At 34.2% G+C, this 16325-nt stretch overlaps 1 protein-coding gene across 1 annotated transcript in view; it reads right to left on the minus strand.

Annotated features, from left to right (window-relative positions):
* Positions 1-460: 460 nt before the first annotated feature.
* The window catches only part of LOC110466728 (glutamate receptor 4-like), a 105676-nt gene continuing 89811 nt past the window's right edge, over positions 461-16325 (minus strand). The window contains exons 6-18 of the mRNA XM_021523443.1: positions 15397-15450; positions 14383-14538; positions 13323-13529; positions 12243-12350; positions 11589-11687; positions 9857-10063; positions 8103-8449; positions 6270-6468; positions 5601-5857; positions 4658-4763; positions 3224-3364; positions 2968-3093; positions 461-2246 (exon numbers count right to left, since the gene is read on the minus strand). Of these exons, the coding sequence (XP_021379118.1) occupies positions 2178-2246; positions 2968-3093; positions 3224-3364; positions 4658-4763; positions 5601-5857; positions 6270-6468; positions 8103-8449; positions 9857-10063; positions 11589-11687; positions 12243-12350; positions 13323-13529; positions 14383-14538; positions 15397-15450 (2076 nt within the window). The 3' untranslated portion in view covers positions 461-2177. The remainder of the gene's footprint in view (positions 2247-2967; positions 3094-3223; positions 3365-4657; positions 4764-5600; positions 5858-6269; positions 6469-8102; positions 8450-9856; positions 10064-11588; positions 11688-12242; positions 12351-13322; positions 13530-14382; positions 14539-15396; positions 15451-16325) is intronic.

Genomic DNA, 16325 nt, shown 5'->3' on the forward strand with positions numbered 1-16325 from the left:
GACATTTGAATTCGCGATTGTCTTTCGCGATTTAAGGATTCCCGTTCCACTGTTAAATACTGAATTATGAAAATGACAGTTCAGTAAAACAATAGCTATGAAAAAAACACTACACCTTGCAACACTTCTTGATTTAAAAAAAAAAAAAATAAAACTATCAAGTTTAAAAACGCCATGGGTCTACGACCAGAATTCGAGTATGGACACTGTTCATTATACTGTCGTTCTAACAAACTGTGCTGGGTTGTCAACGTAGTATATAATGCAACCTGATCCAGTCGTACTACAGGGTATATATCAAACGAATTTAATGGAAGGTTATAGTATGTATTTGATGTCTCTAGTATTTTGTTTGAAGTGGCAGTTGGTTCCTTAACGCAAATATAAATTATATACAGTGTAAACACGTAACGGGTCAGACAAAATTTCTATATATGTATTCAATATAAACGTTGGTTCATCATTGACATATAGATGAAAAGATCTTTACAAGAAAACGATAGAGTTCACGCAGAACATTGTAAATTGTGATATTTAGAATTGAAATATATCCGTCATAATTTTCATCATGTCAACCTTTCCCATGATGCATATCGTGTACATTAAGTTCAAGCGTTACGCAACATTTTATATAGCTTTATACATAAGATTTACTTAATATTTAAGTAATTGTAAAATAAAGAATTTGTGATTGTAAAATATATCTTTAGGTGCTGATTGATAACAATTAATTTGAAACTGCTTATACCTCTCAGTGTCTAAATGGATTAAATTCACACAACAAATTACAACATAGATTGTTTCAACATACATATAATTTACACATGATTATAATCTTATGAAATATTTTGCCGCAGACAAAACGAATGATTACCATATATCAATATTTCAGCTGCAGGACAGATGTTTAATGAAATATTCATGTTTTTGTTAAGTATTTTAGAAATATCGCTGGTTCATTGACCATTGTACATCAAACTAAAAAGCATTATTTCTGGCAAAACATACTGATAATGACTTGATTAAAACCGTTCTTATATATTATTTAACCCAACAAGTAAAGAGTAGAGTGCAAAAGGCACTCAAAGTTAATACACGTGTCACGTTATGAAATATATACAATGTTCATGAAATATGTATGAGTTTTCGGAGACAATGTATATTACAGATGTGAACGTGCATCAGTTATATATATATATTAATCACAGCCATCTTTTGTAGGGTAAAGGATGATTATGTAGTTTTCTGGATGATGCCTGCCGTCTAGACGATATCGCATTAGTCCACGACATCACAAGAACCAGCTTATAAATGAACAGTGTTTGTCATATTTGCAATGTGTCAAAAACTCTTTTCTCTTTATTCTTGTTGGGATACAAAAAAAACGACTCTTAGCTTTACATTTTTGTAAATCATTTAGAAATATATCCTTCTTGTGTATTGCAATGCAAATTGTAGCGAATATCAAACATTTCAGCTGTGTGTAAAATTTAATTACAAATACTCGAATCAAAGGTAATCAAACACACAGTTGTCATGTAAAATCATAAATAAATCAGTACCATTAATCATTAAATCGAAAATATGTTTTTTCACATGGATTGTTCTGATATAACAATTTGTTCGAAAATGTCTATTTGCAAACGGGACAACAGTTATATATTCATTGAGAAGGGCAAGCTCTTTTAATACTTGCAACCACGTAACATCATGTAAAATACTAAGCTTGCTTGATAAGTGTTATACTACCTGTGCAAATATGTGAACAGAGATAGGGACATTGTTTTTATGAAACAGATATACACTCTAAATTTCCTTTACACATTAAATAATTATGTTTACAATAGTCTAAAAAACAGTTGTACACACGTCACATTGCCCAACCCGAGCCTGTGAACAACGTTTTGTAATTTGTATTTTGTATTTAAAGATCGCTAATACAAGTTTTTATATTGAAATAAATAAGCACATTCCGTTTTGCACAAAATTCCTCGCACTAGAATAACATAATGATTGGAAAGAAATCAAGGACATTGGCTCAAATAACTCTTGCAATATATGTATCTATCTGTGTGTCTTGTCGTAACACTACAAATATGAGAAACACTGTAAGTTGAGGCAACAGTCCCGTGGGAGGTCTCGGTAAACTATCCAGATCGATGTATGATAAAGGGGTATCATAATTGTGTCTGTCCATTCTCCGTAATTCCTTCAAACGTGATTAGGTTTGCCGGCGAGGTTTGATACTGCAAGAGACAGACCTTGATAATTATTGTAGTCACGAGGATTAGTGTTAATGATAGAGTATTATTCATTACGTGTCTACAATTGTCTGTACGTGACATGATCTGAAGCATTATGTTGGAAACGACAAACACAGATTTGTGTTTTATCAATTCAGCCGTTCTGAGAGTAATATATCTCAAGGAGAAATGTTAAGTACTCAAAGAGCAATACCAATACAAGAGAGAGAGAAAAATCCATTTATAAAATTTCAAGAATTTTCTTTAGAGCATTTAATAAGTATTCCTGTATCAACTTACATATTATTAAAGCAATCTACAGAAAAATCTTAAACTGACATTACAGCACTTTTTTGTGCACACATTCATATTCACCGATGCTCAATATCCGTTCGTAAATATTACCGTTATGACAATGGATTCGTGCTAACTGCTGAAGAAGGTGAAAACATATGTGAAATATTGTATTCAAAGCACAAAAAGGATCGACAGACTTTTTTCACAATACAAACCTCCAGCCAATCAACTAACATCACAATGAAATGTTTTGAACAATCAGAAGCTACAGCAACCATCTTGAAATTCGGTAATTTGATATGATTGATATAAAATAGCATGTACACTATAAAACGAACAAGAAAGAGATGAAAGCTGATAAGGAAAGGATATGATAAACTATAACTATTAAAGAAAGAAGAAAGGTATTGTCGAAAAACAATGATACCTCTTGTGTGTAACATAAACCTTTAATATCCAGGGCCCCATCGCTTCCATTGGTCCTCAATGGTTGGAGTTCTCCTTTATTAGGGACAGCCTCTTTTTTCAATGCTTTCTCTTTCTTTTTCTGTATCTGGAAGGAAGTATATTGATATTAATGAAGCAAAAATTCAACGTTAATAATCTTATTCCTCGACATGTTTTCAAAAACGATTATAGCATTATTTTTTGTCAAATAAAATCTTAAAGAAACATTAACCCACCTTGTACTTTTTTCGTCGTTTACAATTTACATGCATTGCATATTCGACTATGGACACAAGCATGGCGAGCACAAGTCCTCCTATAAGGATGTGGAAAATCCCCGATACATTACTCAGAGATAACGACTTCTTTCCTTTACTCTAAAACATACAAAAGGTTTCAAGCATTATAGACCATAACAATCAACAATTTTTATATATGAAGTTAATGTATACATTTGCAGTACATTTTGGAAATACTCATACTATCCAAGAAAACTGCATAAATATTTTTTATGCGTACAGTTTTACAGACTTATATGGACCTCCTGCAAAATCGGTATTTTTATTTACGATTCCTTGTCTTCTGCTTAGGAGATACTGGGGAATCCAAAAAACAATTTCATTGGAACACTTCGGATCTTTGTCTCTTCGTTTATCTTTTACGTATTCGTTCTATTTTACGTTGTATACCTAAGCACCCCGCTTTATAGTTCCTTGACGAAGACGTTATCCCCACCCCAAACAAAAATGTATTACTACTCAACCCTATGTGTCAATATGAGCGTAGCAGTATAAACCTTTTTTCTGGTTGATATTAATGTACAATAACATTATTTACCCCTTATCCAACCGTTCGCAGGAACACAGACCTGTCAACGTGACTAATATGATGGTACGAGTCCTTATCAAGAATTCTGAATTGTGTTCTGCTTATATTTATGACTTATATCGGACATGTAATATAATTAATGGCTCAACATGAGGAACCGAAGTAATCACAGAAAACCCACGCAGTTGAGCAGGTGTCCCCATACCCTTGAATGTCCGATCGTGGAATCGAAATCTGACTGTTTTGGTGAAAGACGAGTGCAATATCCACTGCGCCACTCGAACACCCTAATATTGATTCGCTACCCATATTGAACCACTTTGGATTTCTGCCTTTTCTTTCATCTCCTGTCTGTTCTGTCTTTTTCCTTGTGACCCTAGCTGTAAACTGAACGTTTAACCTTTAACAAATCAAATCAAATCCCTATCCATAAATGTGAAGGTTTAATGACACCAGTAACCCCCGGGGTCAACGTTAGGAAGCTCTAGCACAATATACCCACACAGTCAATTATTATTGCTACCATTTTCGTTTGTTCACGGATTAACGTCGTTGCAACGTCAATGTTATATCAAGGCATATGCCTAGGGAGACATTGCTGAAAAAAGTACGCAAGAGAGAAAATAAAATACAGACAGACGGATTCAGAGTGTTGCTCCCACTTAGCAGAAGGCTATGGAAGTAAGGCACTAGGTGCCACGTATGTATCATTGATCAGTTAAGTTATACTCCTTAATGCCTATGTATCTACTGTATTATTTATCCTTATGTGTCATTGTCCATGCACAAAAGTATCACTCCCCTTTATTTGTAAATGTTCTTAGGTCTATATCAATACTCACACCCGTGACGCCTCCACACTGACCACGGTCCACCCACCACTTCTGACGTAGACGAATTATATGACCAATCTCTCGTAGATGTAAAACTGCTAGATTGACACCTTTACTGAAAAGTAAGGCAACTATATTTAAATTTAAGAAGACGAGTCGTTGGAACTTTGACATAACTATTTGCCCTAAGAGATCATAACGGACGAAAATGGATGTTTTCCGTCCTGGTCCAATTAAAATTTGACCAGTTATGACCTCTGACAGGATGCATTCTATACAGTATTGATTATCTTTTGGTATAGGCAATTAGATAAGACCAATATAAACGATTCTGCCAGATCTTATTTGTCCTCGGCTCGGTTATAACTTGAACAGGGATGTCAAGTCTAATAAATCCGTGAAGGCTAAGAATGAAACACTAACTGAACTGAGGAAACATGAAAGCTAACGAAAAATTCTTGAAAACACGAATCATTAATTACCACGGAAATTCAACAATGATCGAGTTCGATTGAAATCTTTATGGGCAATTACGCAGTGAAACGAGTGAACACCTTTTGTCATTTTATTTAAGAATAAACAAGCCATTTGCATTGATATGTCTCGTCTGTGCCCCCGCTCTGACCATCAATGCACTGGTCAACTTTGGTTGGTCTATCACTTACAGTTTTCGGAAATAAACTAACTTAAACGAAAAACCGTAATGTTAATGGAGATACTGACAAAGTCAATGGACCATGAAAGGTAGCCCGCATTCAGCATTAGATGCATAGGTTGACATGTACTACCTAAGATGATTATGGTCAAAGTTTGGTTGATCAAGCACTTATAGTTTCAGTGGAATCAACTTTAACGCAAAAACTTAACATAAACGGAAAAGCAACACCTTAGTCTCGCTTCCGCTACTTCGTGGCAGCGAGACAGAACTCTTTTTGAACTTGCAAAAATGTACCTTATTTTACTATGAAGAGGTAATGCAATGCCATATCCAAAACTGTTGAGAGTAGTACCAACTTTCATTGTGCTGCAAGGATCTCGGTTGTTGAAGTATTCATTGAAAGATTCTTCTAACAAAAATGCATATTTTCCTTTTGAGGATTTAACCTTTTCCCATCCGCCCTTGTTTGATTCCATAAATATATGTCCGCTTGATTGGTTTTGAAACTTCATGAATCTCCACATTTTCTCATAAACTATAACTTTAGATTCCTGAAATATGCAAAGTAGAGATATTCAAACAAGTTTTTTCACAGTCTAGAAAAAGATGAGGTTCCGTACATATAGAAAGACGCCCGTGAAGATTCAGAGAGACATTAAACATGGCATTCAGCTTCAGCACGAGGTAATACTTGTGCAACGGACAAAAACATTTAAAAACCAGATCAAACCAAATAAGTGTTATCAACATTGGAGGATGAAAGATGAAAATAACGCAGATACATACAAGTGATTGCACCTTTAAAATTAATTAATATATACAGTATGCCAACAATAATTACATTTGTACATCGTCCTTCTAGAACTAATCGGTGATGATAGGGACGTCGTTTTGCTATCAGTTGCAACCATAACGTTTTTTATGCAACAAGTATATCAATGAAAAACATGAAGTTAGAGTTACCTTGAAAAATGTTATAGTCGAACCACCGCCAAGGACGCCATATTTGATGCTTGTCTGGGCAGCAAGGTCGTCAACAGAGTTAATTGGGATGGAGAATTGTTCCACTGTTAGGAATGCTGCTAGGTTAGCAGTGTATGATGATATCAAAATTAATGTGAAGAACCACCAGGCACTCTCAGCCGTTCGGCCAGACAAAGACCTAGAAAGTCAAACAACTAAAGTTATCTTCTCTTTTTGAGTTGTTGAAGAACCGGATGCTCTTAGCTATCGGGCCTGCTATACGTCAGATTTGAATGTTGTGATACCTGCTCTTGTTATTTTGCTAATGTATTGCTTTACAGACCATCATCACTATCTCTATTGAATAGACGTTCACAAAAAGTAATACATTAACTGAAACTAATCGGTTCAAATGTTAAAAATATGCAAAAAGAAAATAAATAATTGATATAACTATGGTAGAGATTTCTTTAATGTTAATAATCATATATCAATGACACAGAAACTGGTTCAAGCAAACCTTTCACAGATGTTACATAATAGAATATTTACACATTTGTTTGAAATCGACGTAATCGATCATAAAATGTAAGACTGTGAATTGCTGATCTCAGCCATCAGAACAGATATACACTAATATTTTTAAGAACGTGCATTTATCTCTCCAGTCAAGTTTCCTTCGGAATGACTTTGAACTCCTTTGTTCAAATTCGACCCAATATAGAATAAAGCGTTTGGTAATTCAATCCTGCTTTAAAGTAATGTCTTATGCTACATGTTTTATTCGGCAAGAATATCTCTCAGTTGTCAGTAATCATCTTGGTACTTGTAATGATTAAGATCCGATTTTGTAGATGAACTCTCTGTTGTTTACCATCAATAGCCATGGAACAGTTATCGTAATTCATCTAGGAAATATATTTTTCCATATATAGTACGTACATAACTTGTTATAATTGGCAAAACTATTAAATGGTGTTGAAATTAGACAGCGCAACGCACGAATCGTGAACAAACGATTGATTTGTTCCGAAAATCTACGTTTTAAAAAAGTAATTGATACCATAAAATAGACTTATTCAGAAATTTGACTTGCATTCTCGAAATAATAACTCATTTTGTTTTTTAAATTTCAACTTTTAAAATGTAAGCAATAGATAGTAACTTTTATAATCATTTTCTTGTTCTTTTGTTTCGATGAGTTCAAAAAGTTAATTACAAATTGATCAGACTTCATAGGATTTGGCCTTTCTTTATTGTTATTTCTTTATTTACGTTTCTTTTGTACAGTCCTGAGATGAACCTACCGAAGTCCAATATAAACAATAACTATTACGAGTGAAAGTTTTGTCAATCGGTAACTGTTCGGGTCATTCAGTCAAACTGTTTGAGTTATCATGGCGCGACGTCAAGTTCAAATTATAACTGAATTTTCCGAATGATTTCCGATTAACGTTATCCGCTTGACAGATCTAGTACATTGTGTAACCAAAGAAACCACGTTCTTATTCCCGCAACAATGTTTTTCGGCCAATTGGCAAATACACCAACATACTGCCTCCATCACACATACACACAAGAAGGTACGTCCTTAAATGACCTTGGCTGTTATAGTACACTAAACCCAAATAAAACAAAACCAAAACTAGTTTAGCAACTTAGCACTTAGTACCATCTTCAGTTATTAGATCATATTAATCACGAAGTATATTTGAAGATTTGTTTATTGAATACTGACAAGTTAAATTTCTTACAGGAAATAATGTGTTCTTGGGTATGTACGGGTACATTTATCTGCCAAATCCAATTTTAATGTTAGACACAAGCATTTACCTTGGAAATATGTCCGACCCTTGCATCATCAGGGCTCCAAGATTGGACCACAGGGAATTGAGCATATTGAAATCATCTGAAGGCCCTGTCGTCGAGTTTTCCTTCCATTCGTATGGACTAAAGCGACCAACGAGAAACAATATGGTACTGACCGCTAAGAACCCGACGGTAATACACAGCCACACCATGTTAGACAATGGCTCCTTAAATGAAAACACCCCAGGTTTCTGTTTGTCAGGGCGCTTTATCATTATAGAAATTCCTGTTTTCATAAACGGCTTTGTAAAATCAACATCCGCCTCTCTTTCCTTTGTAATTGTGAGTGGGGCGACGGCCAGGTCAGCATGCTAAACAAACAGATTAGATATAAATGATAAAATTACACTAAGGCTAACACCTTTAAACAAATGATTGATGATTGAAAGTGCAGGCAAACAAGAGAGACAAATTAATATAGCAATCAAACGAAATAGACTTTCGGAAACTTGTGACTTGTCATTTACCTACAAAAGAAAATAGCGTCCTTCGTAAAAATAAATGCACCAAAGAAACTGTAGTTTGGTTGTGACGCCATTATATTCTTGTCCATGTGACTCTTGACAGTCCGCTCCATATACCACTATGATTTAATATAAAGCAAACACTCAGCCCACTAGTGATGTTCCTACCAAACATGTTTATTTACGACTTGCACGGTAGCTTGACTGATGTTTTAATGTTAAGAATGTACAGATTGAACGAATCACTATTTTGTCGAAGAATTTGTCTTGATATTTGTGTCATGGTTTTATTTGTTTTAAAGTTATGGTGCTGTAATCTATAATACATTTTGTTCTTCTTTTTCTTTTCTATTTTGAATATACAAATTTATACTCAGAAGGGATATTAAGATACCAATATTATTAAATCAGAATGATTGTGATGCTATATGGAGACAGGAATATGACTATGTCCATACATCTCAAAACAATCGCGACTTTAAGCAATTCAATTACATCATATGAAAGATGAATAGCGGTTAGACTAGGATTTGCCACCACCATCATTGTCAGAGTGTAAAATACTATGATTTTTGCATAATTCAATTTCATCAAATCAGACATATGATAACGCACTCGTAAACCAGTAGGATTGAAACACACATATATTGAATGGCAGAAGAGTATACACGAACTCAGATGCTGCAATTTGGTCACGGTGCAACATGTTTTGATAGGTATAGAGAAGACATCAATTTGGGAATCATCGTCTGCAAAACTCTTAACCGAAAAAATAAAGTAAAGGGACAAATTCGTTAGCCTGAACAACTATTTCACTTGTTGCTAAGATGCTACATAAAATATATGCATTAATGTTATATGAGGTTGTCTCATTAGGCATAAGCCATCCTATGACCTGAGATTTATCGAAGTAGTTTTGTCATTTTGTTTAGCAGAAGAACCCATATATCGCCAAAAGAAAGTCAGGGAGTGAAATTGCGTCATGGATAAAAACAGGAACTGAACAAACTTTCTATGAAGATTTTGATTACTATCATAAGTTAAAAACAGTCATTCGGTAGACACCACTTTTCCTCGTACTTTTTTGAAATTCTAGAACATCTATATCATATATATGAATTTAGGACAGATATATACAGCCAGAATTCAACAACCCCGGGTACAATTTCAATTACCCTTTATCTTCATACAATTGCATACATAAATATCAATATAATATGTTACTTTCTTTATTGAAAGCAAAATTCTACCTACACGTCTTACGATCTCGCCTATCATTCCTGTCCAGCTGCCGTTAATCTTGACCCCGTATTCGTCATCCTTCTGCACTACGAACTTGTATGTAAAATTAACGAACTGTGTGGCAGTTATTTCTTTCAGCAAATCAACACAAAAACCTTCATACTCCTGAAGAGGTTTTCCGTTATCGTTCTTCTCCTTCAACTGCACAAATGGCTGTGCCTGAAACAGGACACGGGATGATAAGAAACAATTTACATGGTGACGTTTAATTGATTAACAAATAAAATACGAAGTAATTTCTGAATCTAATTTCTCCGTTTAAAATGGTAAATATAACTGCTACAGTTGTGTGACCGCACAACGCACCAAAAATAGCGTTCATACATCGTGCACACACCGTCCGCACATCGTCCACACATAGTTTGCACAACTGTGCGATTTAACAATCGCCCCGTTGTTCGCTTCTCTCCGCACAAATGTGTGATTTGGTACAATTGGTTGATCAATATTACGGAACGAAAAATATCCGAAACCCTCTTTTGGAATAAGGAACACTGTATATAAATTTCTCATCAAACTAATTAGGAATTTGTTAAGTTTCACAATGCCTGTTACGCAGCATTACAGTAACTGTTAGACTGTCAATAATGGGTTTAGCTCCCAGGTAATAGAATAGGTAAATAACATTTTGATGATTGACCGGTGGTTTACCTGTGCCTGACAGAGACAGCTGATATGTGATACCGTATGACGTTATGAAAACACAACCGGGCTTTAAGCATTTGTTATTTGCATTCGTTTTTGTCTTAAACTCCCCTTCACCTGGATTTTCACACCTTGGCGAGTTACATACGTGTCGATATGTGTTATTTTACACGTGTCGATTTGGGTCGTTAAGAAAACACCGAAATCGAAATCACCATTTCTAAATTTAAGAAAATAAAGACAAATGTAGAAAAATCAGCTGTTATATGTAGCTATACTAAAGAAATATACTTAAATATCAAGTGTATATGTTTAAACACGATGGCGTATGAATTGTTGAGCCATTTCTCAATTTACACCAACCACGATTGTCTTCGCAAAACGTTCGTCTATCGTCCGCACAAATGTGCGCAAGCAGTTATCGTCCAGATTTTAATCGTTCGCACATCGTGCATACATCTTGCACACACCGTACGCACATCGCACATCGTGTACCGTTGTGCAATCCCATAACTGTAATATAATACACATATCACAGGGTCATCAGATAAGGAAAACGCTCGGAACTCACAGTCGACTAGAAAGGATTTGTGTTGGCTTTTTTTGCTTCGACACAGGAATGTCATTTTCGGCCTAAAGCATCAAATAAAAACTCAAACGTCGCTAAACAAATCAAAGGCAACTACCAGGTTTATATTGGCAAAATGTTAATATCGGTATTGTACAAGTAGTGTGAACGCTGTATTCTCTTGTAAAGGCCTATTAATTGTATACACTGAATAACGGTTGTCACGGAGACTTGTTCAACCCGTTCTTTCATGTTTGTTGCACTGAAATCACTATCACAAATATGTTTCAAATCACAACACGTGTTCATTAAATGTTCAACAGCGACTAGAGAGTATTAAAGCGATCAATAGGGTAGGTCTTTCCTAATAGCAAATGTAAAATAGATGTTGAGCACATGTTATTCATAAAACAACTATATGTAAAAGATACATAGTTGTTCTGTCAGGAGCAAAGTTTGAAATCCCCTTACCAAAACTGTACTTATGATTTTCACTCGAGATTCGCTGATAGGTTTAGGTGGGGGTTTCGTTGTCAAATGTAAACCTTCTTCTGATGACCAGTGACCAATCTATAAAAGAAAGAAATGATAAGCGGACGTTAACTAGCCTGTAAACTTTTCAATATTAGAATACCATTTATAACAATGAATGAGATATTAAGTTTTTATAGCAGTGAAATTGTTGTAGCGATATCATTAAAATTTAAAATCGTGAAAAATATGCTAATGCCAGATATACATAAGATGATCGCAAGTAAAACACTGTGATTGCATTTTTAAAATTTGACAATAAATACACGCACCTACCCATTTGCCAAAAAATTCATAACGAACAATTTTGAATTGCAGCTTTGGCCACTCGATTCGATTACCAATGAGATTTAGAAGGACAAAACAGCTACATTTTTATACTTGTAATCACCTATGTGTGGCTTGTGTTCATCTTTAGGATTTATCGATGGTAAAAGCATCGAAAAATGACAAAAATTGAGTAATAAAAATTATTAACTCACAAATAAGCGTTATCGGTTTATGTTCAATTTAATTTTACGAACAAAGGCAGTTAAGGCAAGACTGACATCAAAGTTGACGTTGGTTTACATAGTTGTTATAAGTTTGCCGTACCTTTTTGGGGCTCTGTTTGTAGCTGCTTTGGTATACTTGTAACGTGTAATTCACTCTCTCTCCATCTTCGTTAAACTGAACATGTCCAGTAATTCCCGAAAATTCAATCTGCGAGCAGTTCAAGAGAAACAATTAATTATAACTTCCAAATTGAATTGATAATTTCGATATTGGAAATTAAATTACAACTTTTATTAATGTGATTTATTTACGTTTTCGCATGGATTTTTTGGGAGAAACAATTTTGAATCTTATTTCTACATCTGATAAAATCCCATTCGTACAATGTCTTTTGGGACCTTCGGCTTGTTTTATTATCATATATGCTTAACGTCCCTTTTACAAAAAAGAACTATGCTATTGGTAAGAGAAACGGCGAATTAAAATAATAAAGCAATATAAATATGGATTACTCATAGTTATAGAATTTATATACCCAATATATATAATACTATAAAAAACCGAAGTTTCCCCAAAACCGCAACTCGAACTTTAATAGGAACATGAGGACCCTTGAAAAAATGTTCCAGGAGGGTAAGCGTCATTGATGACACCGTAATAGTTTTGGTCAAGTGAAAGCAAGGTCACGTTATCAAAGGGTAAACCGGAGAGGTGAGCATAATGAATTCATCGACTTTTATACAACACAAAGAAGTTGCCATTTCTCAATGGGATCAAGATTACAATCTTAAGAGAGTTTCTACAGAGTTTCGTTATGCTGTGCTTACCGTATACATGTATCTGCGTTTCAACTAGATAGGAATTAGTGTTTTGTTTTGCATTGTTACCTTGCCTCCGACGACACAGCAAATACACTGTAGCACCCAGGCCTAGACAATTTTATACTTAACATAGAGGTGTGTGAACAGAAGAAAAAATTATATCTAAGAATCCTTGCTTGGACGAATTCGAGAAATGAAACCAAGCTGTCTGGGAAAGCCAGATGTTTACATCTCGTTCAAATCTGTTTTTTGCAATGTTCTCATTAATTAACATAAAATATAATTTGAACAGTTTAATAAAACCTCTCTAATTTGAATTATTGAGGTTGTCTTTTTGATGACTTTATGTGTTGCTTACGTTTTTCAAAGCTTTGAGGACTTCATGTCCATTAGCAAATAAAACCTTTGGAGAACACAATATTCCTTGTGATTCGTTTGTATTGAAAAACTCGTGTCGTCGTCTTTGGAAAACTTTCAAGCGCCCTGCATTCTGTTCTCTCACCAGGATAACATTCAGAGCTGTGGCTAAACTGGCGATACCATCAACCATCAATGCCAAATCCGTCTGAAATCATGAAAAATCCTATATATTTTATATGAAAATAATCCTGGAAAAAGATTGAAATACATGATTTCGTGTGATTCAATTTCACTCTTTCCTCGTTTTCTAAAATTTCTAAAGAGTATTATGTCATAATTTACTTGTTTAGATATTTATGAGGATCTATCACAATTTCTCGACTTCATTTTTCAGCCTTTAGCTTCACTGATTATATTTTATGCATCAAATCGTGCATATCCTTCTAGCTTGATGTTTTGTTTTTCTGATCCTCGCCATATGCATTAACTGAATTTCAGACAATCGGCACCTTCAATCACAGGTTGATTATGTCCCGTTGCAATCCTTAGGAAAATCCTTAATGAATGGCAAATTAATCGTTCAACCCGAGGTGGTTATCAAGAGTTCACAACGAAATCGACAGTTTTTTCCAAAGGAAATCAACAGTTTTTTTACGATGTTCGCAGAGACATCGAAAATCTAATATAATTATTATAACTTTTGACATGTATTCTCATATTTGGATATTTCGAATAATAAACAGTAGAACGAAAAGTAGATATATCAAGAAGAATACTGAATCGTGATTAGAGAATATCGCAATTTCAAACATTTCAAGGTGTTTACGCTTGCTCAATAAAAGAAGTAGCTGTCGCGAAAATAAACACAAGCAAAAAACATTATTTACAGAATACAATGAAACATCGACAGATTTATGCTTTGTTTTAAATTGAACTATTACATAATCACATACATTACTCACAACTTTACAGCTTAGGGTCGTGAATTTATATTCACCTTAAAACGACAAAAACAATAACCTTATTTATATGCATAAGGTATATTCTTTGGTACCTACTGTGAAATCTGGAATTGACATGTTTTCATGACGACTAGGGATATTCCATTTGCCTAGAAAGCGTTGTAAATACTCGTTCTCGGTGTTTAAAAGCTGAAATCCCGTAAAGGTTGCTCCACTGTGGTAAAATAGTCTCAAGTCAATGTCTTTTGTATCCTAACATAATAAAGAAAATAAATTAGAATTATTTGAATTCCATGCAAATTGCTATCATTGTATTTAACTATTGTTTTTATAACTGTTGTATCTTCTGGGATTTCTTTTTATAATCTAGGGAGTAAAGTTTGATTATCATAATTTAAGTTAGCATTTAAATGAAAGCATTCATTTGAACACCAACAGGTACAATACATTGCAATTAAAGAGTACCTATAGATGTGATATGATTTAGATTGATATACAACTTCCTGTGATCATATAGTTATTTTTGATAAACAGCAGTTAACCGTGGAGCATTTTATAGCTGTATTCGCCCATTTAAAAGAAAAGCGAGACAAACTGTATGCTGTACAAATTTGATTGATTCGTTTTCTCTGCAATTAATATATAATTGATTTCATTCTATTTTTACAGCTGCATATGATAGTTTACAACTTGCTGATGGTATCTATATATATATATTTAATTTTTTAATGTAAAATTTGTGACCTTATCTATTGTTTGGTCGCAGTTAGTTTCTAAAGCCGTAAACAATCACAAATAAAACTGGAAAAAAATTGTACTTTTTATTCGGTCATCATCGAAATATATTCTTGTTTAATTCTATATAGGCAAAACATTGGGAAAAAATGTGTATTTCGATCGAGACAAAATATAATCAGCAAGTTTCCATTTATGCTTGGGAAATTATGAAACTCATTATTGGATTTCTATTAATTATCTTCAGCCTTGAAGATTCGATCTAACCATAAATACCATTAATTTTCAGGAGGGATGTACTAAGCAGAAGTCGAATAAAAGAGTGTTGTGCTTATAAATAGGGAACGTTGCAAATAGAATATAGACATGACTCACCAAACCCGTAATTATATAGTTGTAGCCGTCTCTATTCATTCCAACTTCTGTTAACTACAAAACAATCAGATATATACATTTGTCACTGATTGAGAATATAGACTTTTCTTTATAGATGATTACAGGAACTGTGTTTTCTTTAAATCACCTAGAACACGTATATATGATACAGAAAGTGTTTTGAACCCGAAACTAATGTCTAAATAGATGTATTTCGCTGTATTCTTGATAGTTTTCCGAGAGGGTTTGATATCAACGGCATTTAAAATTGCAAAGTTGTCGATCTGTTGATTTTTTTCTATATTCATTTATAAAACATAAACATGCACTTAATTGTTAGATAGTTCATACGTAACTAAATTCAATTCTGGCATAAATCGTTGACATTTTGTGAAAACAGTTATCTCAACAATGCAAAAAGACGGCGTGAAAGTACTGATGTTGTTTTTTACAATGTTGCTGAAAGTTGCACCGTTTTAATCCTAATTTGACGCCATATTCATCCCACAAAACCGTATTTTTAGCACAATATTCAGGTTTTAGCAGTCACAAAAACGAAGAAGCCGTTTTTTTTTATTTCATACATGACTAGTGCCTAAAATGCAAGTTTTAAGCTTGATATCAGGTGCTATTTTTATAATACCACCTGCAACATATTGACAGTGATTCATAGCCGTGTCTCTACCATGATTAAATTTCAGATATATTCATTATAATAGTGGAAAGCAGCTTGTCTATCAGAATACGTCCACAATAATGCAAATCATTTCCCAACCATTATCAGAATTGCAATTTACGTTGATAATATCCTTCACTAGACGATTTCGTGATGCTCGATCACGTTTTTGGCTGCCCCGGTTGTCACGTGTTGGTTTTGTCCGACTTTCCCTGTCTAGTCAGTTTAGCCTCGTTTTCATATATATATTTTT

Source organism: Mizuhopecten yessoensis, unplaced genomic scaffold (genome assembly GCF_002113885.1).
Source record: "Mizuhopecten yessoensis strain PY_sf001 unplaced genomic scaffold, ASM211388v2 scaffold11143, whole genome shotgun sequence".
Taxonomy (NCBI): Eukaryota; Metazoa; Mollusca; class Bivalvia; order Pectinida; family Pectinidae; genus Mizuhopecten; species Mizuhopecten yessoensis.